This window comes from Notechis scutatus, chromosome 6 (genome assembly GCF_049901735.1).
Source record: "Notechis scutatus isolate UNSWTSFEM ecotype Mainland chromosome 6, rNotScu1.2, whole genome shotgun sequence".
NCBI classification, from domain to species: domain Eukaryota; kingdom Metazoa; phylum Chordata; class Lepidosauria; order Squamata; family Elapidae; genus Notechis; species Notechis scutatus.
In genome coordinates, this window is record NC_142014.1 from 54874196 (window position 1) to 54896555 (window position 22360).

At 37.9% G+C, this 22360-nt stretch overlaps 1 protein-coding gene across 1 annotated transcript in view; it reads left to right on the top strand.

The window, feature by feature from the left end:
* Nucleotides 1-1657: 1657 nt before the first annotated feature.
* Nucleotides 1658-22360, top strand: part of TMPRSS6 (transmembrane serine protease 6) — a 34110-nt gene continuing 13407 nt past the window's right edge. Inside the window, exons 1-10 of the mRNA XM_026694922.2 lie at nucleotides 1658-1710; nucleotides 4297-4456; nucleotides 4875-5017; nucleotides 5371-5438; nucleotides 5990-6174; nucleotides 13048-13089; nucleotides 15102-15306; nucleotides 16146-16282; nucleotides 18673-18785; nucleotides 22221-22330. Of these exons, the coding sequence (XP_026550707.1) occupies nucleotides 4303-4456; nucleotides 4875-5017; nucleotides 5371-5438; nucleotides 5990-6174; nucleotides 13048-13089; nucleotides 15102-15306; nucleotides 16146-16282; nucleotides 18673-18785; nucleotides 22221-22330 (1157 nt within the window). The 5' untranslated portion in view covers nucleotides 1658-1710; nucleotides 4297-4302. The remainder of the gene's footprint in view (nucleotides 1711-4296; nucleotides 4457-4874; nucleotides 5018-5370; nucleotides 5439-5989; nucleotides 6175-13047; nucleotides 13090-15101; nucleotides 15307-16145; nucleotides 16283-18672; nucleotides 18786-22220; nucleotides 22331-22360) is intronic.

Consider the following 22360-nt stretch of genomic DNA (forward strand, 5'->3'; position numbering starts at 1 on the left):
AAATGGGAGAAACTTCATGCCTCGGATTTCTGTGAGGAAAAATGTTAATACTGTAATAAGGAACCTAACACGATTTTCAAATGAGTCAAAGATAATCACAAGGCTGCATATCTGACTTGACTTTAAATCTTTTAAGATCTTTTAAGATCTTTTAAGATAAGCATTAGATTCTGTGGCCATCCACATATTATTGTAACTTTACTCACTGTTTTAGCCATTGATACGGCATGTGTGGAATTCAGTAACTATTGGAGGATTTGCATTGCCCATCTGGTAATGGCTTAGAAGGAACAGTCAGCAGACATTTCAGATGATCCAGAGATAATGTTAAAGAGCAATGTGGAACCAGTGTTAGTTTTATTTAGTTAGAAGGGAAGGGGAAAGGGGAAGGGAAGGGAAGAGAGAGGAAAGGGAGAGGAAAGGGAAGGAAAGGGAAAAAGAAGGGAAAGGCATTAAATGTTGCTTCCAAATTCTCTTATATTAGTGGCTGGCTGCTTCTTAGACCAGCTTACAAAATCACCATCTTCATAATATTTTTTTTAAAAAGGAGTTTAAGAGTTCTGTCTTTTTTTCTTATTAGCACTTGATTGCATCGAACAGCTGGAGTACTGATTCTTTTTATTTAGTTTTAAATATATCTAAAAAGTACTTTTTATTTGTTTCATATTTTCATATGTCCATCCACCTTGCTATAGCGAGTAGCTAACAATAGAGTAAAAATAACATACAAATAAAAACCAACTTTGTTTTTACCCTTTTTTTGTCAAAATTATACCTTACACATTCACTTTTCTCTACAGAATCCTTCTTTGGTGATGTCTCCCTTTTTCTATTTTCTATTTGTGTCCTTCCTATTCTTTGAAACTTCACTAAGCTTTTTATGCAGACACGCTGGTTTCTGTTGCTGCTGTCTTTGAGGGTTTTTTCTGTCAATGGAATCATTTGTAATTGTGCTTTGGGTATTTCTTTGCTTTAGAATCTCTCAACCACCTTTAAGCTCACTTCCCCAGTGCCCAGTTTTGGAGTCTTACTTAGCATTTCTCTGAGTTTATTAAACTCTATTTGCTTTGAAGTTCACAAATGTTGATTTCACTCAACTCCACATTTCCTTAAAATCAAGAATTTTGGCTTTATTTATTATTTTCCACCAATTCTGGAAGCCAAGGGGTGTAACTAAGACAGGGAACAGTTGCTGGGCAACTAGGTAACAGCTTCTAGAGCAGGGTCCAGAGGGAGGGAGAAGTAGGAGCATTATCCTCTCAGTTGCAATATTTATTTAATCTTTCACTAACTACTTCTGAGCTCTTGAGGGCCATTAAGTTTTCTAGTTCTCTGTTCTGTTGTTTGGAGAGGTATCGGGTCACTTGGTACTGAAAATTACTACAATTTTCTCAGGAATTAACTATATCAAACAGGTATGGTGGTGCTGTTGTCTTCGACAAACCTGTTAAACCAGCATAGCTGTTAAGTGACACAGAACTTTTGGCCGACAGCCATGTGATAGACAATTCCCAAGACCAGCTCTGCTTTCCATGGAGCATAGGGCAAAGGCCAAAAAAGGAGGACAGAGGATTGGACAACTCATCTCAGAGAAGACCTTGGGTCTGAGTAAATATTAAATCTCACCGGTGTTTACACATGGCTTTGTGTGTGCCTCATTTTGGATGAGCCTGTATCAGGTGAACAATACCAGAGAAAGCTTCAAATAAGGTAAGACAGTAATTTTATGTTTACACCAGTGGGGAGGGAGAGTTGGATGTGCGTGTGGGTGGGTATTTATACAATTGAGGGAGGGGAGAGGGAGGGAGGGAAGAAGGAAAGGAAGGAAGGAAGGAAGGAAGGAAGGAAGGAAGGAAGGAAGGAAGGAAGGAAGGAAGGAAGGAAGGAAGGAAGGAAGGAAAAGATTAACTGTTAGTTGTTGGTAGGAATTAGCAATTACGGAAAGCCCAAATTATTTTCTTTTACACATTTTGTTATAGTTCTACCAAAAAGAAAATACTGTGCATTTTTGTGCATTAATAGGAAAAGCAAACTATTGGTCTGCAATCTGGACTACAGAGGCTATAAAGGTGGGAAGTAAACTGTAAGCAAGGGGGGAGGACAGAGCAGGTGGGAGTCCTGTTTCCCTAGGCCGCTTGCAGAAGACAGCATGGTTGAGGCAGTTTGGGGGAGGAACCGGGAGGGGGCACGGGGCTTGTGGACCTTAAGATGCCAACTTTTCTCTCCAGATAATTACTGTCTTATTTAATAAAATATGTGATGAGGGAAGGAAGAGGCCCCGAACTTTGCTGAGGGGAGGAAGGCTGAGATACGTTCAATTTTTGAAGGGAACCAATGAGGAAAACTCCTAAATATGGGTGCATAAACAACCCCACCATTAATAATATAGAAGAACATGAGGAGCTACCTAATATTGGGTCAAAGTATTGATTTATCTAGGCCTTTCTGATTGGCAGCTGAGATGTCAGTGGAGATCTCTCCCAAACTGGTTTTTGGCAAGGTATAAGTGGATGGATTACTGAATGTACAGTAGATGGTTGTGTATCCCTATATAAGGAGATAATGACCAGTAGACTTTTTCCTGCCTTAATTCTGGTGGTGATATGGCCAAGAAACTCTGTCACTTCCATGTTTGGATCATGAGAATGTCTTTGCTGAGCCTAACATTTTAGATTTTGTTATGGAAAGCAAAAAAGAAAAAAGAAACCTGGATAAAGGGAAAGCTTGAAGCCCAATTATACTTCTGGAATTAGCCAACCATGTAGTAGTAACTTATCCCAAGATCAGTTTTAATTTCCCAGAATAACTGCTTTTGAAGAACTGATACAGCCTCATCTCAAGAAGCTTTCCCAAACTTGATGCCCTCCACATGTTGAGATTACAGTTTGCAGCATCAGCTGTATCGATTGGGAATTCTGGAAGTTGTAGTCTTTGAAATTAGCACACTTAGAAGACATGGACTGGTTTTATACTCTTCACATTTTTGTTCAGTTGCTATTTTCACAATGGGACTGCTATATAATATTAAACTTTCTGTGACAAGAAAAGGCACAAAGGAAGAGCATGTAATAAATATTTCAAGAGGACAATTTAATCTTTCTCTTTTTCACACACACACACACTATACCAAAAGGAAAACAAAGGAATGCATAAGTTTGTTTAATTTATTTCAGGTCAAGTATAAGCATTGTCAGAAGTGCATCCCCTGATATATACAGGTAATCCTCGACTTACAATCACAATTGAGCCCAAAATTTCTCTTGCTAAGTGAGACATTTGTTAAGTGAATTTTGCCCCAATTTTACAACCTTTCTTACCACAGTTATGAAGTGAATCACTGCAGGTATTTAGTCACACGGTTGTTAAGTGAATCTGGCTTCCGCATTAATTTTGCTTGTCAGAAGGTTACAAAAGGTGATCATATAACCCTGGGACAGTGCAACCGTCATAAATATGAGTCAGTTGCCAAACATCTGAATTTTGATCATGGGGATGCTTCAAGGGTCATAAGTGTGAAAAGTGGTCCTAAGTCACTTTTTTCAGTGCCATTGTAACTTCAAATGTTCATTAAGTGAACTGTTGTAAGTCAAGTCTACCTGTATTTATGGTAAATTTATGAAATCACTTTGATTAGTAATATTTCCCTCCTAGGCATTGTCATAATGTAGTGAGCTTTTTTATGTTCTCCTTGCAGGGCTAATGTTGAATTCCATGCCTTGCTACTTAATTTTTTATCCTATCATCAATATGTACATAATCAAATGACCACAAAACTATGCAAAGGAATGGCTTATATGCTGACATGTGGTCTGATCCAATGTACATTTACACTAAAAGATGTCCATATGTTTACTGTGGCTTATTCTCATATAAATTTACAATGAATTTCAGCCTTTCAATATTGAATTTCAGTAGGTCACTCCAGGGGGGAGCAGTTAAGATATTGCTCTGGGTATTTATGTTCCTTGCTTTGATCCTTGAAGTAGCCTGCAGCCTTCAGATATAGCGTCAGATGCTAGCATATATATAGTACTGAAATAAAATTCAGTGACATGCCAGTTAGCTGCTGTTTACTGAATTGAGAAAGACAGCATTTTGTCTTCCCCTACTCCTTTTATTCCTTGCGGACTCAATGTACCCCTAAGCATAAGAAAGTAATACTTCAACATTCTCGAAATCATGCTTGCTTCCATTTTTCCTTATCTATAAATGTGCCCCAGAAGGTGGGAATCTCACATATTTGGAGAACATAAATATAAATCGTGGATCCTAATTCTTGCTTTGCTGTTTGGTAAGGTAACCATGACTGAGGGAGAAGAACAGGAGGAAGATCCAGTGGAATTACCACCACAAAACAGACAGAAGAATAAAGCAATTATCTGCCAACGCTGCATCCCACTTTTGATACTCTTGGTGCTGTTGGGAGGAGCTGGAGCAATAACTTGGTATTTCTTAGGTAACAAATGCAATACATCATTCTTTGTATTCCTGATCCAATATTGGGGGTCAAGGAGAGAAAGTACTCAGGGAAATCTTTGCAGGGAGAGGAGTCAGTATAGCTGCATGTGACCTGCCTAATGGCCATATCAAGTGACTAGTTCATCTATGGTCAAGGTGTACAAAAATAAGGTACAAAGATTATTTTGACATAATGTGTGTGTATGTAGATCTTATTTTCCATTTAAGTCCAATACAGTTGATCTAGTATTTTCTAAGATTGCCAGGTAACACACTTCAGGCAAGGAATTATTACACTACAAACACAACAAGATTTTTGCCTAGATTTCTAGTTACTTTGGGCCTATGATCTAATGGCAATGTTTATAATCTTCCATGACCTAGAAATAATTAGCATCCATATCTCTTTGTGGCAGACTACAGACCGTGGTATCTGAATTCTGCTCATCTGCATTTCTACTCTGGCAGCTTGAGGATCATCAATCGGCAGTATTCCCAGGATCATGGGAGAATGGAATCCAGAGCTTTCTGGACAGAGAGATCAAAGATACAGAAGATGGTGGGATTTCATGAGTAAAATAGCATATTTGACTATGTGGTTTAATGGATATGAGCATAAACCTCGACAGCTTTTTTATTGGATCTGCCTCAATAGTTTTGTAGTAATATAACATGCAAAATTAAATATGTCCATATTCTCTCTCCTATTATCATTTTCATCTACTCAGATATTACTAATGTGTTTTGTACCTGGCTGTGGATAAAAATAATTGAAACATATATAATTTACATATATGGTAATCTTCATTAAAGCTAGATGACTTAGTTTCATACACTAAATGAGAGGTGACATGCATTGTTAAGAGGAACATACCGGTACCTCAGCTGATGTTTTAACAATCTCCTTTACAGTTAAAAGATCTAATTCATGCCACTAACTTGGCCTCTTTCTACAACTCCAGTGCTGTCTATGCCTTTGGGTAAGTGAAGCATTATTAGTTTTTTGAGAGATCATAGAACATGGATAGCCAGAAGTAGAACCTGATCTAACTGCTTTATAGATGCTCTGGTGTGCATCTATGCAACCTGGTTTTAGAGTTTGTATGGACTTACTGCTCCATAATAATAGGATATTTGTGAACTTACACTTGTATATATAAGTTATTCTGGTTTGTGCTTCATGGGATGCAGGAAAGTATTATTTTCACCCAAAGAAATATCTTCTATCTCATCTGAATTATAGTTTTGCATCTGGCCTTTTAATGATGATTTTTTTCTAGCAACTGCTTCCTGCCCTCCCTCTCAGTGGGTTTTGCTAGTCTGACACCTGCTTATATCTGCCTTAGATGTTGCAATATAAACATTAAATAATTTTGGATATATTTTTTATTATGGAATTGGATAATTGGATTGAGTTATCTCCTGTGATGACTGGAAATATTCTAGCTTCCTAACTTAGTTATCATTGTTTCATGATGTTTCTAGAAAACTAGAAAAGATGTGATAAATGTAAAAATTGTTTTTCTAATAGAGAAGGATCTTTGACATGCTTCTTCTGGCTCGCCCTTCAAGTCCCAAAAGATCGGCATGTGGAGGTAGCAGTGGAAGAAGTAAAAGACACACTCTATAGTGAACTTCTTACCAGCTTCAACAGAACAGGGTACATCTCTTATCAGAATGAATACAAAATTGATCCAAAATCTTTAATTTTATTGGGTAGGTACTAACTATATATCTTCCCTTAATATTTCCAAGAAAGCAGTTTCCAAATTTGAAATTCAGATCTCTTTATACTGGGGGGAGGGGAGTGCAATGACATCCTGTAGATTGGGATCATATATCAATATATCTACTGTATTGCCAATATAGAAGAAATAATCTTCAAGAGCAATTAATCTTGTCTTTTCTAGAATAAAACGCATTGAAAAAATATTTTTAAACCAAAATAATTGTTACTAGATTAAACATGCTAAAAGGTATACATAGGAGCCTGATTCAACTGAACATCCCATTGAAGTAAGTAGATGAATCTTCTGTGTATTTTATATTTATCTGGTTGTCTGACTATTTGAACGTTTTGGCCCTTTTGAGCTATTGGAATAAGTGAGAAAGCACTACAGGTTTCCCTTCTTTTATAACAAGGGTTATCTCTTTGAAAAGGCATCATTATTTCCAATTCTTTGAATTTCCTTATATGGATTCCTATATGGTATCATCAAATGAGTAGCATTGTTGCTTTCTACTAGTACTGTTTGAAGATGAAGAGAGCTGGATCTAGATCTAGGGTCTAGGCCTTTTCAATTTGTTTGTATTACTTCCAAAATAAGTAGAAATTTTTGAAAAGAGAAAAGAATTTGAAAAACTCTCAGGGGTGGATTGTAGGTCAATAAATTGGTTAGAGTGCTACATTGATAATGGAAGTGTCTTTTCATCCAGGAAGAGATGATAAGATCTTTATCACTTGTGAGGTGCAAAGACACTTGCTTTTTACCTAAAGAGCAGCTGAAAACTTTTATATTTCAGGTATTAAGGCCTCTGTGCAAACTAGAGTTGGACACCAATAGCCTCACAAGACCCTGCATCAGATTTATCACCAAAGTAATAGGTGATAAATCTTACTGAGGTAATAGTAAGACATTTTTTCCAGAATGTCTTCTGAGGGAGAAATACTTCAACAATTTTGTAGGGAAAGAACTCCTCCCTTAATAATAATAGCAAATGGAAGTGTTATTTACCTCACGTTCTTTAGTCTGAATTGCAGCATGAAAAGCCCAGGAGAAATGATTGCATACTAAAATTCGAGGTATTTGCACAAGTCTGTGGACATTTCATAACTGAGTAGAACCTCACATTCCATGAGTGGGCATTTCTGCAGCACTCTCATCTCCCTTGCTGCTTTGCATACAGAAAGAAATTGAATAATGAGAGTGAAAGAGAAGGAGATTGAAAATGGGGCACTTGATCTCCATGCTGGACTTCCCAGATGATCTGCAGTGTTCTAAAAGAGTGGGGAAAGCCTTCCCTTTTTTACTCAGAACTAGAGAGTTGGTCCTTATCTCCAGATCTGCTTTCAATGTTTGTCACATATTTATTTTGCAAGGAGGTTTGTGCAAGGCTGACGATTGCATTAAAGTAACTCTATTATTCCTCTAACTTTTTATACCAACACAGAAATCTAGCAGCATTATATCTGAAGGCTCAGAAAAAGTGCACAAATGGTTAATATTCTTTCTAAAATGTTATAGTTGTGGTTATTTTGTCTCCCTTTTTATTCATGCTAAGCAACCAGGGACCTCCTTAATTGCCTCTTGCTTGGTTTCCTTTCTCAAAATATCTGATATTAAAGACTAATGGAAAGTATTTTTACTTTACTTACCTAAACCATTTTCTTTCTATTTTTTTTCACCCTTTTGCTTCAGTGTTACATCCTCTTAAGTTCTACAGAGAGCTTTTGCGCCCTATAGTGATTTATCAATGCATTTGATAAATGTGTTTATCAATACATTTTTAGTGAGTGTCAAGATGCTTCTTCAATCCATCCTTCAATGCTCCTTTCTTCCTGCCCGCCCCCCCCAAAAGGAATTTGGTAGCATTAATTACAACTTGTAATGCTTTAGCCACTTTTATCCTCTGACACTGCCTCCCTAGGTACTCTAAGGCTGGCTAGCATGCCTGGCAGAGATTTTGTATGTAAATTGGGAGAGGAGGGGGCAGAATTTAATTCAGAGGTGAATGCTTCCATATTTTAACAGGCAGTGCTTCCCATATATCGTTTCAGCATTACAGTATAAATCAAAGGATTGCTGGAAATTCATGAAAATGCATATCTTGAGTCAAAATCAGCACATTGGACAGAAAGTTTTCAGAAATCAAGTGGGATGTAATCATTTGTTTATATATATGTGTGTGTGTATGTGTGTGTGTATGTGTGTGTGTGTGTGTATATATATACCGTGTTTCTATAATAGGCCGGGTCTTATTTTTTAAAAATGGCTAGGGCTTTTGGGTGATTCCATCTTCAATTTGCACTGATCGGGGTCAATGCAGGCAGCACCATTCGGGTGTGCAAGTATATAGGCCTTAGTTTGGGGAGGGGCAATTTCTTTCATGCCTATAAACGTGCTGGGACTTCCTATTGGGGAGGCGAGTTGGAGAAACAGGGTATATATATATATATATATATATATATATATATATATATATATATATATATATATATATATATATATATGTGTGTGTGTGTGTGTGTGTGTGTGTGTGTGTGTGTGTGTATGTGTGTGTGTGTGTGTGTGTGTATGTATGTGTGTGTGTGTGTGTGTATATATATATATATATATACCGTGTTTCTCATATAATAAGGCCGGGTCTTATTTTTTTGAGCCCGAAAAAATGGCTAGGCCGTCTTTTCGGGAGTGACTTAATTCCCCCCCTTGCATCTTCAGGCGGGCGGGCGCGACAGCTTGGATGTTGACCTCGGTGTTGGTGGGGCACTTCGTATCGGGGTCAATGCAGGCAGCACCATATCCGGGTGTGCAACAAAGTACTTCCTAACAGCAACCAAGTCCCGATAAAAGCACTCACAAACAAAAATTCCTTACACCACAAGCCAGGCAAACACCTGGGCACAAACAGATCCCCCTGATACCTCCAGCTCAAACACATCCCAACCAGGCACCCAGATGAAACCCAGCTTCCTAACTAATGCCAGATAGCCGTCCATTTACCCGGTTGCCAAGCTGCACTAAAGGCTCCATTAAAGCAACAAAATGCTGCCAGCCAATCAAGATACAAAAAGAGCCAAAAACAGACAGAAGATATTAGAGACACCAATCAAGCAGAACACAGCAAACTCCGAGACCAATAAACACAGACCAAGACTCCCAACCAATCAGGATGAAGAAAAACCATTCTGGCACAGCAATAGGCTGCCCCAAATTCAAATCTGAAACCACTGTAAAAGTCTGACTCACAGACGGACACAATACAGAAGCCTGATGATGGCAGATGAGATCTGCTGAAACGTTGCTACAACTTTAAAAGAACATGGGCTTGTGAGTTCTTTTGTTGTAGTATCCTGGGTCTTGCATTGTAATCTCCTGGGTCGTTTGTGTTTGATCTCTTTTCCATTAGCCTCCTGTGTAGTAACAGCTTGGGTAATGGGTTGTGTGATGACCTTGTGAGATTTATTGCTGTGGTATCCTTGGTCTTGTGCTGTGATATCCTGGGTCATTTGCTGTGTTGTGACTTCTTGAGTTCTTGAGGTGTAATTTCTTGAGTTTTCTGATGTGATGTCCTGAGCGGGTGGCTGTGATGTAGCATTTTGGGTTTTAATATGGCTTTGAGTTTGGGGTCTGGGTCTGTGTTCGTTTGGCTTCGAGTTCGTGGTCGTAGCCACATCTTCATGGTGGGGTCAGTTCGCTTCATGTATGGTTCAGAGGAGTTTGAAGTGAGGTAGTGATGCAGCTGCAGTGCGGCTTCTGGTCTGTGGTCGTGTCTCATCTTCTGTGTGGGTGTGAGTCTGATTTTATGTGAAGTGTGGTAGTGGCATCTTGTGTGGCCCTCATGGGTGTGGGTCTGGTGTCATTTATCATGTTGGGTACCGTCTGTTCATGAGGCGGGTTTCCAAATGGCTGTAAGCGGGAGGTCAGCCCATTATACCAACATCAACTCCATCAACCAATCAAGAGGCTGCACAGCAACCAGCCCAGCACACCATCCCCACCACTTGTATATATAGAGAATGGCAGCTCCGGTCACACACTGCTTGTACTGGCACTAAGCGGCACCAGCCTGAAGATGGCGAGTGGGACCTACGTGCCTAGATACTTTGAATCTTACGCGAGAAAACCCAATAAAAAGATCTATATATATATATATATATATATATATATATATATATATATATATATATATATATATATATATATATACACACATACACACACACACACACACACACACACACACACACACACAGGGCACACCCCACCCAATCAGAACACAGCCAAGCCCCCACCCAATCACATCACACCCCACTAGCAGTTAAAAGGAAGAAGCAGCTACAAGCTCACATTACTCTGAGAAGCACAAGGCTGAAGACACAAGCCTGAAGATGATGAATAAGACTTCATCGAAACGTCGCCTAGATACTTCCAATTCTACGCGGGAGAAAACCCGAATAACCAAAGATCCACATACAAATACCCACGAAAACATCAAAAACAAATTATATATATATATATATATATATATATATATATATATATATATATATATATATATATATATATATATATATATATCATTCATTCATTCATTCATTCATTCATTCATTCATTCATTCTTAAGTTTTCATGGGTACTTACATGTATGGTATTCAGCTTTGTTCAGGTATTTTCCCACGTCATTATAGTTGTGCTTTTAAAGTTGTAGCAACGTTTCGGCAGAATCTCATCTGCCATCATCAGGCTTCTGTATTGATGAACACACTACAGAAGCCTGATGATGGCAGATGAGATTTTGCCAAAACGTTGCTACAACTTTAAAAACACAACTATAGTGACGTGGGAAAATACCTGAACAAAGCTGAATACCATACATATATGTATATGTATATGTATATGTATATGTATATGTATATGTATATGTATATGTATATGTATATGTATATGTATATGTATATGTATATGTATATGTATATGTATATATATGAGATTCAGTGGTGGTAAGCTGAACGGTTTGGCCTGGTTCTACCGAACTGGTAGTAAAAAAGCCTCCAAGGATCAGCTGAGAGGAGAAAGAAGAGAAAAGTTCAGGATCGGTCCTCCCACCCACCCCTATGCTTTTCTCTTCTTTATCCTCTCAGCTGACTGGCCCTGCAGGCCTCAGCTGGTGTGTGGAAAGCTGCGTGCATGCATGATCACCAAACCTGTAGTGGAACAGGTAGGATCCCACTGCTGATATGATCATAATGATGATGATGATATTTGTATCATTAGCTCTGGCTGTGGCTATTCAGGCCTGCAGAAAAAACTCTACCTTGAGATGCACCAGTACTGTGATGGGTCAATATAACTGCTTGCTTTATTCCCATAAACTCAGCAGTAGATACTGGCCAGCATCAAGGTGGATAAACCACTGACCGGAAGTTGCATGACTGGCATTCTGTTAATGGGTCTGTCCCTAACCTTGGGGGCAACAGACAGTTCAGGCAATGGTAGATATAGAGTCTGGCAGCACTGAACCCTTGATGGCCTTTGTCAATGGAAGACTCACCTTTGACCTGCCAGTAATTTTCCCAAAGTTTTTCAGAAATCCCCAACAGGCTGTGGCCTTTTTGGATCATTATCAGTCACCGGATACCCTACAAGGGACAACTGCAATACAGATATGTCCTTTGTATCAATATGCCACCTCTGCAATTTCAAAAAATGCCATAAGTAATATAATTATAATCATTTTCAAACTATATGGCTTGTTTTCAGGTGGTGCAGCTTTTTCATCCTCAGGTTGGGTTTCCATACCTCATGGATTCCACATGTTTTGTGCTGGAGGGCACCTTTGGAATATTTGCATGTGTTGTTGTGAAATTCAATTTAATCCCTTTAATTTGCATGGCCACCCACTCACTTCAACATTAAAAACAACTTTAAAAATCAATAATAAAAATACAACAAACCAATACAAATAAATGTGGTTATTATAAAGATTTCCTCATTCACAAAATGACTGTCATACTAAATCAGCTTGTTAAAAGCATTGATATACTCACATAGTTCCTGTCTGGTGTACCATGCCCACTTTACCAACAGGGTGATTCCTACTATCCCTGCTTATCTTTGTCCTTTATTTGGACAAATTGACACCCTTCCATAATCCTGGGCTGCAGCTGCATATCATGTTTATTTTCTAACAAAGTTTATTGGGCACATTTCAGGTCAAAGTTGTTTGGGGAAATAGTGATGGAAATGGAAATTGGCATTTTGCTCTGCAGCATGTATCCTCTTTTATATTCATATTTTTTTAAAACAAAAGGTCAGGTGAGAATGGGAGCCTTTATGTGCCGAGGGAGATGTCTCTGAGCATATTTGTGTCCTACTGCTAAAATATATTGTGATGTGACTTTATTGTAGCCCAACTTGTGAACCTATCATTGTAGATCCTGGTTTTGAGCTTAGAATGATGTGTGAAATATCCAAATGTATCTTCAAGATAGTGTGAATAACCGAATTAGCAGAATATGTGAAGCCATCTCTCACACTTTCCTTAAACTAATCATAGCTACCAATTCAGCTGTCATAGTAAATCTCACATAATTTAAAGTAGGAGATGATGCCTATGTAGCTCCTCTTCTTTTGGCATCTGTTGGAGAGGGAGGGTGATGCTTACAATGTGAATTTGCAGAATGTTTAAACCATGGCTTAGAAATAGGTCTGAATTGTAGTGTTATTGCAAGACAGAGAGGAGTAAAGTAGACCATGAATGTGACTGACATGAACCAGAGCAAGGAGCATTAGGTAGTTTAGTTGTGGCATCTCATGTGTTTGTCTTCCTTTTTTCTTTTTCGTTCTTTTTTTTTCTTTTCCACAGAATCCAGCCTCAAAGACATAATAGTGCTGAAATCCACCTTGGGTAGGCTCTTTATTTCACCCTTCTTTTATTCATTTAATTTGTTTGGTTATGTTTGTTGCATTGTAAAGTAGAAAGTAAAAACTGTTGCAGACAGCCCCATCAATTAATATGACACCAGGGACCAAAATGAAATATTTTTGTAATGTTATGTACCACTTTAATGTTGTGCTTGTGTTTTTATACTGATGCATTTTTAGCACAGGCTGACTTTTTATCTAATGTTTGTTAGTGTCTCTTTAAGTCCACCTTACATAAAAAGATGGTTAATAAGAAATATGAATCATAACAGCATGCATGATGATAATTCTGCTCCCGAAACCTCTTTCACTAGTTGTTTTAGCAAGGAACCTACTTTCACAAATTAAATGAAAAACATCTAAACATCTTAAAGCAAATTTCTTTCTGTACGTACCATGTTAATTGAGTGTGTATGTATGTATGTATTAAATGTGTACGCCACCAACTCTTTCCCGACTCACAGAGGCTTATCTAGCAGTGTAAGAAAACACCCAAATAAAGGATGGAAAGTAACACACAAACAATTCATTAACTAAAAACAAAATGGTATAATATGTAATAAATAAATGATGTAAATTGAAAAAACTCAGTCTTCATTAACTTTTGGAAAGTGAAAGTCACCAGGGGAACCAGTATCACTCCAGGGGAAAGCTGTTATAGATATTTTCTAGCTTTATCTCATCTGGCCTTGTGAAACTGGGTTATGATAAGCAGCTTCTCCTGGAAAAACCTCTTTGCATAGGACAAATCTAGTTGAAATAAGTAGTTCAAGGATGTAGGAACAACTGCTTTTGGTGGTGCATATTAATAGGTAGGTCTCAATAAATGGATACTTATTCCTCAGTGCCAGCAATAGGCTTGTTTCCCAATAACTCTAGTATGCGAAGGGCCCCATTTCCTGACTATATTAGCAAATATGGTGACATTTCTTTCTTTCTTGGCTGCCATATATATTTAATTTTGTACTATATTGTAACTTCTTTTTAACTGTTTGATGATTGTTTGATTCCCAGAGTTACTTGTTTGAGATGGGCAGCTATAGAAATTGAATGAATGAATGATTGAACAAACAAATGAATAAATGAATGAATGAATGAATGAAGTCTTCAACTTGCACCCATAACTGAGCTCAGAATTTAGGTTGTTGCTAAGTGAGACATTTTGTTAAGTGAGTTTTGCCCCATTTTACGATTTTTCTTGCCACAGTTGTTAAGTGAATCACTGCACTTGGTAAGTTAGTCACATGGTTGTTAAGTGAATCTGGCTTCCCATTGACTTTGCTTGTCAGAAGTTCACAAAAGGGGATCACATGACCCTGGGGCACTGCAATTGCCATAAATGTGAGTCAATTGTCAAGCATCTGAATGTAAATCATGTGACCATGGGGATCCTTCAACGGTTGTAAGTGTGAAAAATTATCATGTCACTTTTTTCAGTGTCGTAATTTCAAATAGTCACTGAAATGAACTGTTGTAAGTTAAGGACTACCAATAAATAAATAAATAAGAACATGTTTATGATTCTCAGTATATATTAGTGCAAGCAAGGCTTCTGTAAATATACTCCAGGGCGGAAAGCTATTGTTGTGTACATGAAGGCTGAAGGTGCCATCTGCATGATAAAAGGATGTAAACCCTTTAAATGGTCCTAGTTTTAAACCTGAGATTAGGCAGGTGGATGGTGCAGACTCATTTTCAATGGAAGAATGATTGAAGTCGGTCGCCTTGGTACAAAATAATCTATGCGGGGTAAATTATACATAGATTTTGGAAATAAATCAGAATAGATTGTTAGCAAGGCTTTACATAAAAATAAAGAGCAGTGCAAAAAATTGGATATATCAGTTAAACAAGCACATCAAAAGCCCTGGTTTATGCAAAACTTATTTTTCCCCCTTAAAACTGTGGGTGGATTAACTGTATTTGGTTTCTTCCATGTCATCTCTTATCAACTGCATTGTGCATTCTTCAATTTTGTCTGTGTCATCTGTTTAGGCTGCTATAGGTACAGCTACATCAGAGAGGATGTAGTTCTAAAACTGAAGGGTCCAGACTATTTAGCCTCCAGTTGCCTTTGGCATCTCCATGGCCCCAAAGGTCACATGATCAAGCTTCACCTGGAATGGACTCTCTCGGAATGCAGGGACCGGTTGGCAATGTATGATGCTGCTGGGCCATTGGAGAAACAGCTCATCACTTCGTAGGTACCCTTCATTTTGTAGCAGCAAAAATGGGAAGAGGAGAAGAGCAATCATGAGTTCTATATCTCTCTCATAATCCACTTACATGAAAATTTCAATTTAGGTTTAGGATATACAAGAAATTTCATTTTGCAAAATGATGATCCAGATAAACAACGGAAGTAGTACACATTGAACTCATGAAAAAGCTACTAATGATTACAAATCCTGTAGAATATAGTAAGGTGGTTTTCCAATCTCCAGAGCAATTAGTTTTGGTTTTCATTAGTGGCAGGGAAAACCAATATCTGGTGCAATTTCGTGTGGCGATTGGTTTACAAAGCTAGTCCTGCATTGATCCTTGAAGCTAAAATCAAAATTAGCATTCTGGTGGAGTCTAACCACTCTTAGCCATGTCTTCTACACACTGAAATCTGATATTTTGAAAAAACAAAACAAAATGTATAGCAAGACGTGAAAGCAGTTACCATTAATCTCTCCTTCTCAAAATACAAGTTTGGCCAAAAGGTTTTGTGTGCATAATTTTGCCAGAAAGATATGACAAGAATATGGAAGCTACCATATTTACATTTTCTTACATACCTAATATGTTTCTAGCCCCTAGCGAGGTAAATATTTGACAGAAGACACTTGTGTGTTTTATCTATCTAGCCACCATCATTTATTGTTGCAAAAATATTTTATTTATCTAGGGACGTTTATTTATTTCCTGGCCTTTTTTTGCTGTGTAACAACTTTTCTTTACCTCTCCTTGTTTCTTGTACTTATTTCTTTATAAATACTTCCCCTCCTCCTTTTCAACTTGCGAATATGATAATAATCTGTTTTCATTCTTTAGATTATATGGGTGTAGCCGGCAGGAACCTGTGGTTGAAGTTTTATCTTCTGGCCCAGTCATGTCTATCGTATGGAAGAAGGGGATGTACAGCTACTATGATCCTTTCATACTCTCTGCTCAGGCTGTGCCCTTTGAAGGTAAACAATGATATGGACAGAGAGAGATGGAAAATGTAGATTGCATTTGTGTTCTTCTAAAGATCTGCCTTTTTCTATATTTTCCAGTTACTGCTTCTGTTAACTTTAAGGTGGCACATATCTGCCACAGGGTAGGGCTAAGCAAAAGGATTCACAAACATTTGGAAGACAAGTTCAGATCAAATCTGGTATTAACAAAGAAGGACATCTGACATAAAGGTTATTGTAAAAAAGAGAAAAATTATGCTGTGATTAGACATAGTACACTCTAGGTAAGAGCAGAAGGATGTGTTTCAGTACAGCATAGACTGGGCTATAGGCCTATTCAGTATATAAATGCAGTATATTGTGCAATTACACTGAGGAACTTTGACATGACTGAACTGGGAATATCAAAAGCTTGGAGAACTCTGGTTCTTCCCTCAGCTAAGCTGCAATTGTACTTTGCTCCCTGGTTGTCTTCTTTATGCAATTGTACTTTGATACCTCAGTTGTCTTCCTCTAATGGGAAGTTTTGTTGTTATCATAACAACAAAGGGGACAGGAACTAGTTTGATTTTTTTTTCCAAAGCTTTTCCCCACCCCCGGCTCCTGCTACAATAAGTAAATATAAATGTAGAAAGCTACCTAGTGTTTTGCTTTTGTTTTGCATCTTCTCATTGGTTAGCTGGAAGGAGCAGCATAGTAGGCTGGCAGCATAATAGGACAGAGTATAGCTGTGGTAGGAAACAGCTGAAGACAGTTGAAAAAAATAAAGCCAGTGCTGTGTGGGAGTTCTTGTACCCTGAGATCATAAGCATAGCTCATAAAGCCTGCAATAATTCAAATTTAACCCGTTTTTAGGCAGCGGAACTGAGAGATGGAATCTTTTGCTTGATTGGGGGGAGGGTTCACGTAGTTGCCTGCTGGAGTAGGCTGGCTACTTAACCTTTTTGTGTACTGGGTTTACATGCCAACCGAGAATTACGGAAAGAGGGTTGTGTAGTACAGGGGCCTCCACCCTTGGCAACCTTAAGACTTGTGGACTCTGGGAGTTGAAGTCCACAAGTCTTAAACTTGCCAGGGTTGGAGACCCCTGGTCTAGTACTTCTTTATGTCACCTAGTATGAAAAGGCAGGAAATAAATAATGCTGAGCTGGATAAATTATGGTCTGATTCAATGTAAGGCTATTTCATTTTTTTTAGTCAGAGTCCTCTTTCAATATTGGCATCAGGGTGCATAATAACTTGAAGGAGTTTGCTTAAAATGAATGTGTGAATCCAGTTTCAGAAAAGAAAATAGTGGATAGTTGGCTTATGAGTACCCTAGGTGAAAATAGTAGGTACAGGTAGTCCTCGAGTTACGACTGCAATTGAGCCCAAAATTTATGGTGCCGAGTGAAACATTTGTTAAGTGAGTTTGCCCCAATTTATGACTTTTCTTGCCCCAGTTGTTAAGTGAATCATTGCATATGTTAGTAACATGGTTGTTAAGTGAATCTGGGTTCTTCCTTGACTTGTCAGAAGGTTGCAAAAGCAGATCACATGACCCCAGAACACTGCAAGTATCGTAAATATGAGTCAGTTGCCAAGCATCTGACTTTTAATTACATGACCATGAGGATGCTGAAACAGTCGTAAGTGAACGGTGAAAAATGGTCATATGTCACTTTTTTCAGTACCATTGTAACTTTGAACTGTCATTAAAGGAACTGTTGTACTTGTAAGTTGAGGGCTATCTGTACATGTGCACCAATCATAGACAAAGCTACACCAAAGGAATGGTCAATCAAACCCCAATTATGGGGAAATGTCTTTATAACTAGCAGGCTTTAGATAGGTATGCATCTCGGATGTACATTGATTGACTGTAGTTCTCCCCTCTCTAAACTGTTTACACAGTCAGCACATTGCCTCCAACAATTTGGGTCCTCATTTTACCCACCTAGGAAGGATGTGAAGGTTGAGTCAACCTTGAGATTTGAATTACCAAATTTCAGTCAGTCAGCGGAAGTAGCCTGCAGTAGTATACTCTAAGCACTGTGCCACCATGGCTCATATCTATCATACCCTAGTACAGTGGTTCTCAACCTGTGGATCGCAACCCCTTTGGGGGTCGAACAACCCTTTCACATGGGTTGCCTAAGACCATCAGAAAACACATATTTTCTATGGTCTTAGGAACCGAGCCATAATTTTATGGTTGGGGGTCACCCCCAACATGACGAACTGTATTAAAGGGTCGCGGCATTAGGAAGGTTGAGAACCACTGCCCTGGTATGTTAGTATTTGTATTAAATATCCTCATCCTTTTGTCAAAATATCCTTAAATATCCTTTTGTCAAAATAATAAACATGAACAACATTTTCTGTGAGACCCAGTAAGTGTGACAATACTTCTGTCTTTTCAGCCTGCCAGATGAATCTAACACTGCAGGAAAGCTGGGGACAGCAAGGGAACATCAAGACTCCTTACTACCCAAGTTACTATGCACCAAATACACAATGCACTTGGCACATGATGGTATGATTTTGGCTGTTCTTAAGCAAAATTGAGCTGTGTGTACTTTTATACTTAAATAAGAGAAGCCAAATGCAGTAGACAAAATACTAATAAATTCTTTTTTTTTTAAAGTTTTATTTGGGTTTTCACAAAAACAAAATACAAATAAAACATCTTTTTTGAAAATAGCATGGTCCCAGGTTATCACTTCTTCATACAGACACCAAACTCAATTTCATGCTCATTTTTATATTCTATTCCATATCTTATTACCGTTTTACATTTTCTACATAGTTTTTCCCCTCTTTTAATTTTCTCAACTTTATTTTAATTATCTCATCTCAATTCAAATCATTATATTTATACTTTTGTCTGTCCTGTTTCAATTTCATATTATCTTTTCTTATTAAACAAATTTTTCCCTGTAGTTACCAATTGGAGTATGACACCTTTATATCTTTTAATTTTATCCATTCAAACTCTTATTTAAGCTTCAATGTATACCTTTAAGATTATAGCATTCAATATAATATAACTTCCAACTGAATTCTGCTTGGTACATTCTTAAAATACACACTATATTCTTAAAAAAAAAAACTATATATATATATATGTAAATAAAGCACATTCCATTCCAATTCAATTCTATCATTATATTCATTAAAATCTTAACATCTTTAACATTTCTTTTTCAATTAAATATCATTACTTCCTGGGATACCTTTAAGATTATACATTCAATATAATACTTTCCAACTGAATTCTGCTTTACATTCTTAAAATACACACTATATTCTTAAAAAGAAAAAACTATATATATATATATGTCTCCATTCCAATTCAATATCATTAATATTCATTATCTTAACATCTTTAACATTTCTTTTTACTAATGGAAACTTATAAACTTTCCATAGTTAATTCTTTTTTTCCATATTTCTCACTTATATTTTTATAAATCATTACTAATAATTAAAAATGTTCCCATTTAATTCTCTCAATCATTTTAATTCATTTATTACCAAACATTCAACTACATTACAGTAAATATTTTATCCATCATTTTAATCATACTTTCTAAAATTATTTCTGTTTATAATATAACAATGCTATCTTATGTACCTTTGCAGAATCCCTTTTGCAATTAAATTTTCACCCATTCTCTCTAAACAAGCTTATGGTTACAATCCTTATATCTTTTCCCTGTTTCTCCATTTCTTGTTTCTGTCTTTTACAACTTCTTTTCCTTCCCTTCTTCCCCTCTTCTTCTCCCTCCCTTTTTACCCCCTCATCTCTCTACTTCTAACTCTCTCATCTATAATCCCTCTTCTGTTCCTTTCTAATATTATACTTATCTTTCAAATTATTATTCTTCTTTTTGGTTGTTTTTTCTAGTCTTAAACCTTTCACTCTCTTTCCCCCTTTTCTTCCCCCTCCACTTAAAATTATTTGATCATTAAAGATGGCTTCTTCTTTGTCCCAATCTTCTTGTTCTGCAAGCGTTTCTTGTTGTTTCTCATAGTTCCAGATCTCCATTTCTAAGAATTGAAATACGAAGCTAAAAGAACCTCTCCCTTCTTGTGCATCTTCTTTCCATTTTTAAGTTCCATTTTCAGTTCTTCTAAGAGTGATACCATTTTAAAGACTTTTAAACAACCACCTGGTTAATTTTAGTCATCCAGATGCAAAAACCAAAAATCACCAAGAAATCCAAATAATCCAAGGCTCTTTCTTTCTGCTTCTTTTTCCACTTTCTCTTCCTGGGGTTCTATTATTTTGTTACCAAGTTTCAATTAAGATGTATCTTTGAGGAATCTTGTTGAAATTTCACTGTAAGTTCCTTTTAGTTACAGTTCCATTCCTTAGTTTCAGGCAATCTCCTCCATTTTTCCAGATCCTGCCCTTTTATTCTTTTTTTTTCTCCTTTCCTGCTTTTAAAAACTTTTAAATATCCAGAAATCTTTATTATCCCTTTGACTTTTATGTTCAGCTTAGGTGCCTATTAATGTCAAAGTGGATTTTTTTTCAATTTCTTGCTTAAGTCTCTTAGCTGTCAGTATAAGGAAGGGAAGAAAAAAAAACCCTAATCCTTTCCCTTTTCTCTCTCCTTTGCAGCTTCAAAATCTTCTTTGGGACCAATGTTATTAAATTTAAATTCCAGGGTACCTTATTTGTTGCTTTTGCTGTTTGACCTGGTCAACCAAAACTTTCTCTTCTTATCTTCCTCCTGCACATTCTTTTCCGGTCGAGTTCTTCTTTGTGGTGGCCATTTCTGACCACCGCTACAACCGCTTCGGAAAGGGAGTAATGGCCAGCTGGGGAGGAGAGATGCAGCTCTCCTCAACCCTGCAGGCAGTCTCCCCCTCTTCACCACCTCTATGGGGTGGCTTAGCCCCGAAACCAGCCAGCTCGGGGTGCTCCAGGGGCGAGCACAGATCGAAGCCTTGCAGAGACGAGGTTTCAGTCTGTCGGCGAAGAAGCTCAAACCGGAAGACAATATGCTAATAAATTCTTATTATCTTTATATTCTGCTCTCCCCCAAAAGTTGCACTGAGCACTGCCCATATAGACATTTAACACCATTCAGTCGAAAGAATGGAGATTTGAATTTCTCTGTATTGAAAAGTCTTAAAGTGGCAGTATAGTCATATTTTATAAGCCCTTACTGATCTCACCAAGGATGTATTTTAATATGGTTTGTTTTGTATTTTAGGAAAACTGTTTTCCTCTTCCTCTCTTTCTCAGCCCTCATGCTTTGTAACACTCATTTTTTGTATTTAAGAATCAGGGACAAAGCTCCGTTTCTGTATGTATGTAAATAAAACTCTCAGTAGTTTTCAATGTCATAAAAGATCCAACTAGGCCAAGGGTGTCAAACTCGATTTCATTGAGGGCCACATCAAGGTTGTGTTTGACCTTGGGAAGCCAGATTGGGCGTGGCCAGCTTGACATCTCGGGCACAAAAATGGAACTTGGGAAGGCCGCCCACGGCCCTTGTGAGCTCTGTTTTTGGCTGCGATGGTCTCCTGAAATCTTCTGCCAGCGAAAACAGTGCTCATGAGGGCTGCACTGGGAGAGGCACTATAGGCCAGCCCTTCACTATTTCCAGGGTAGCTCCATTGGCCAGGTCTAAGCACCCTGTGGGCCAGATGTGGCCCATGGGCCTTGAATTTGATCACCCTGAACTAGTCATAGTGGTTAAAAAACTGAAGAGATCATGAGTTCTAGTCCTGCCTTAGCAATAGCACTTAGACATGTATACTGCTTCATAGTGCCTTACAGCCCTCTTAAGCCCTCTCTTAGGCCTAAAACCAGCTGGGTGAGTCTCTCTCATCCCTGGGAAGGAGGCATTTCTTAAAAACCTTGCCATCAAAACAGCAGGGACTATCCAGAGTGATTCAAAGGCACATAATCACACAAATGCCTCTGCCATCCACTGCATTTCCTTCTTTGTAGGTCCCATCTCTGGAATATGGAGTTGTTCTTTGGTTTGATGCTTATACTCTCAGGAGGCAGAAGTACGACCTTCCATGTACTCAAGGCCAGTGGACCATCCAGAACAGAAAGTAAGGATCTACAAACATCTTGGTATGTTC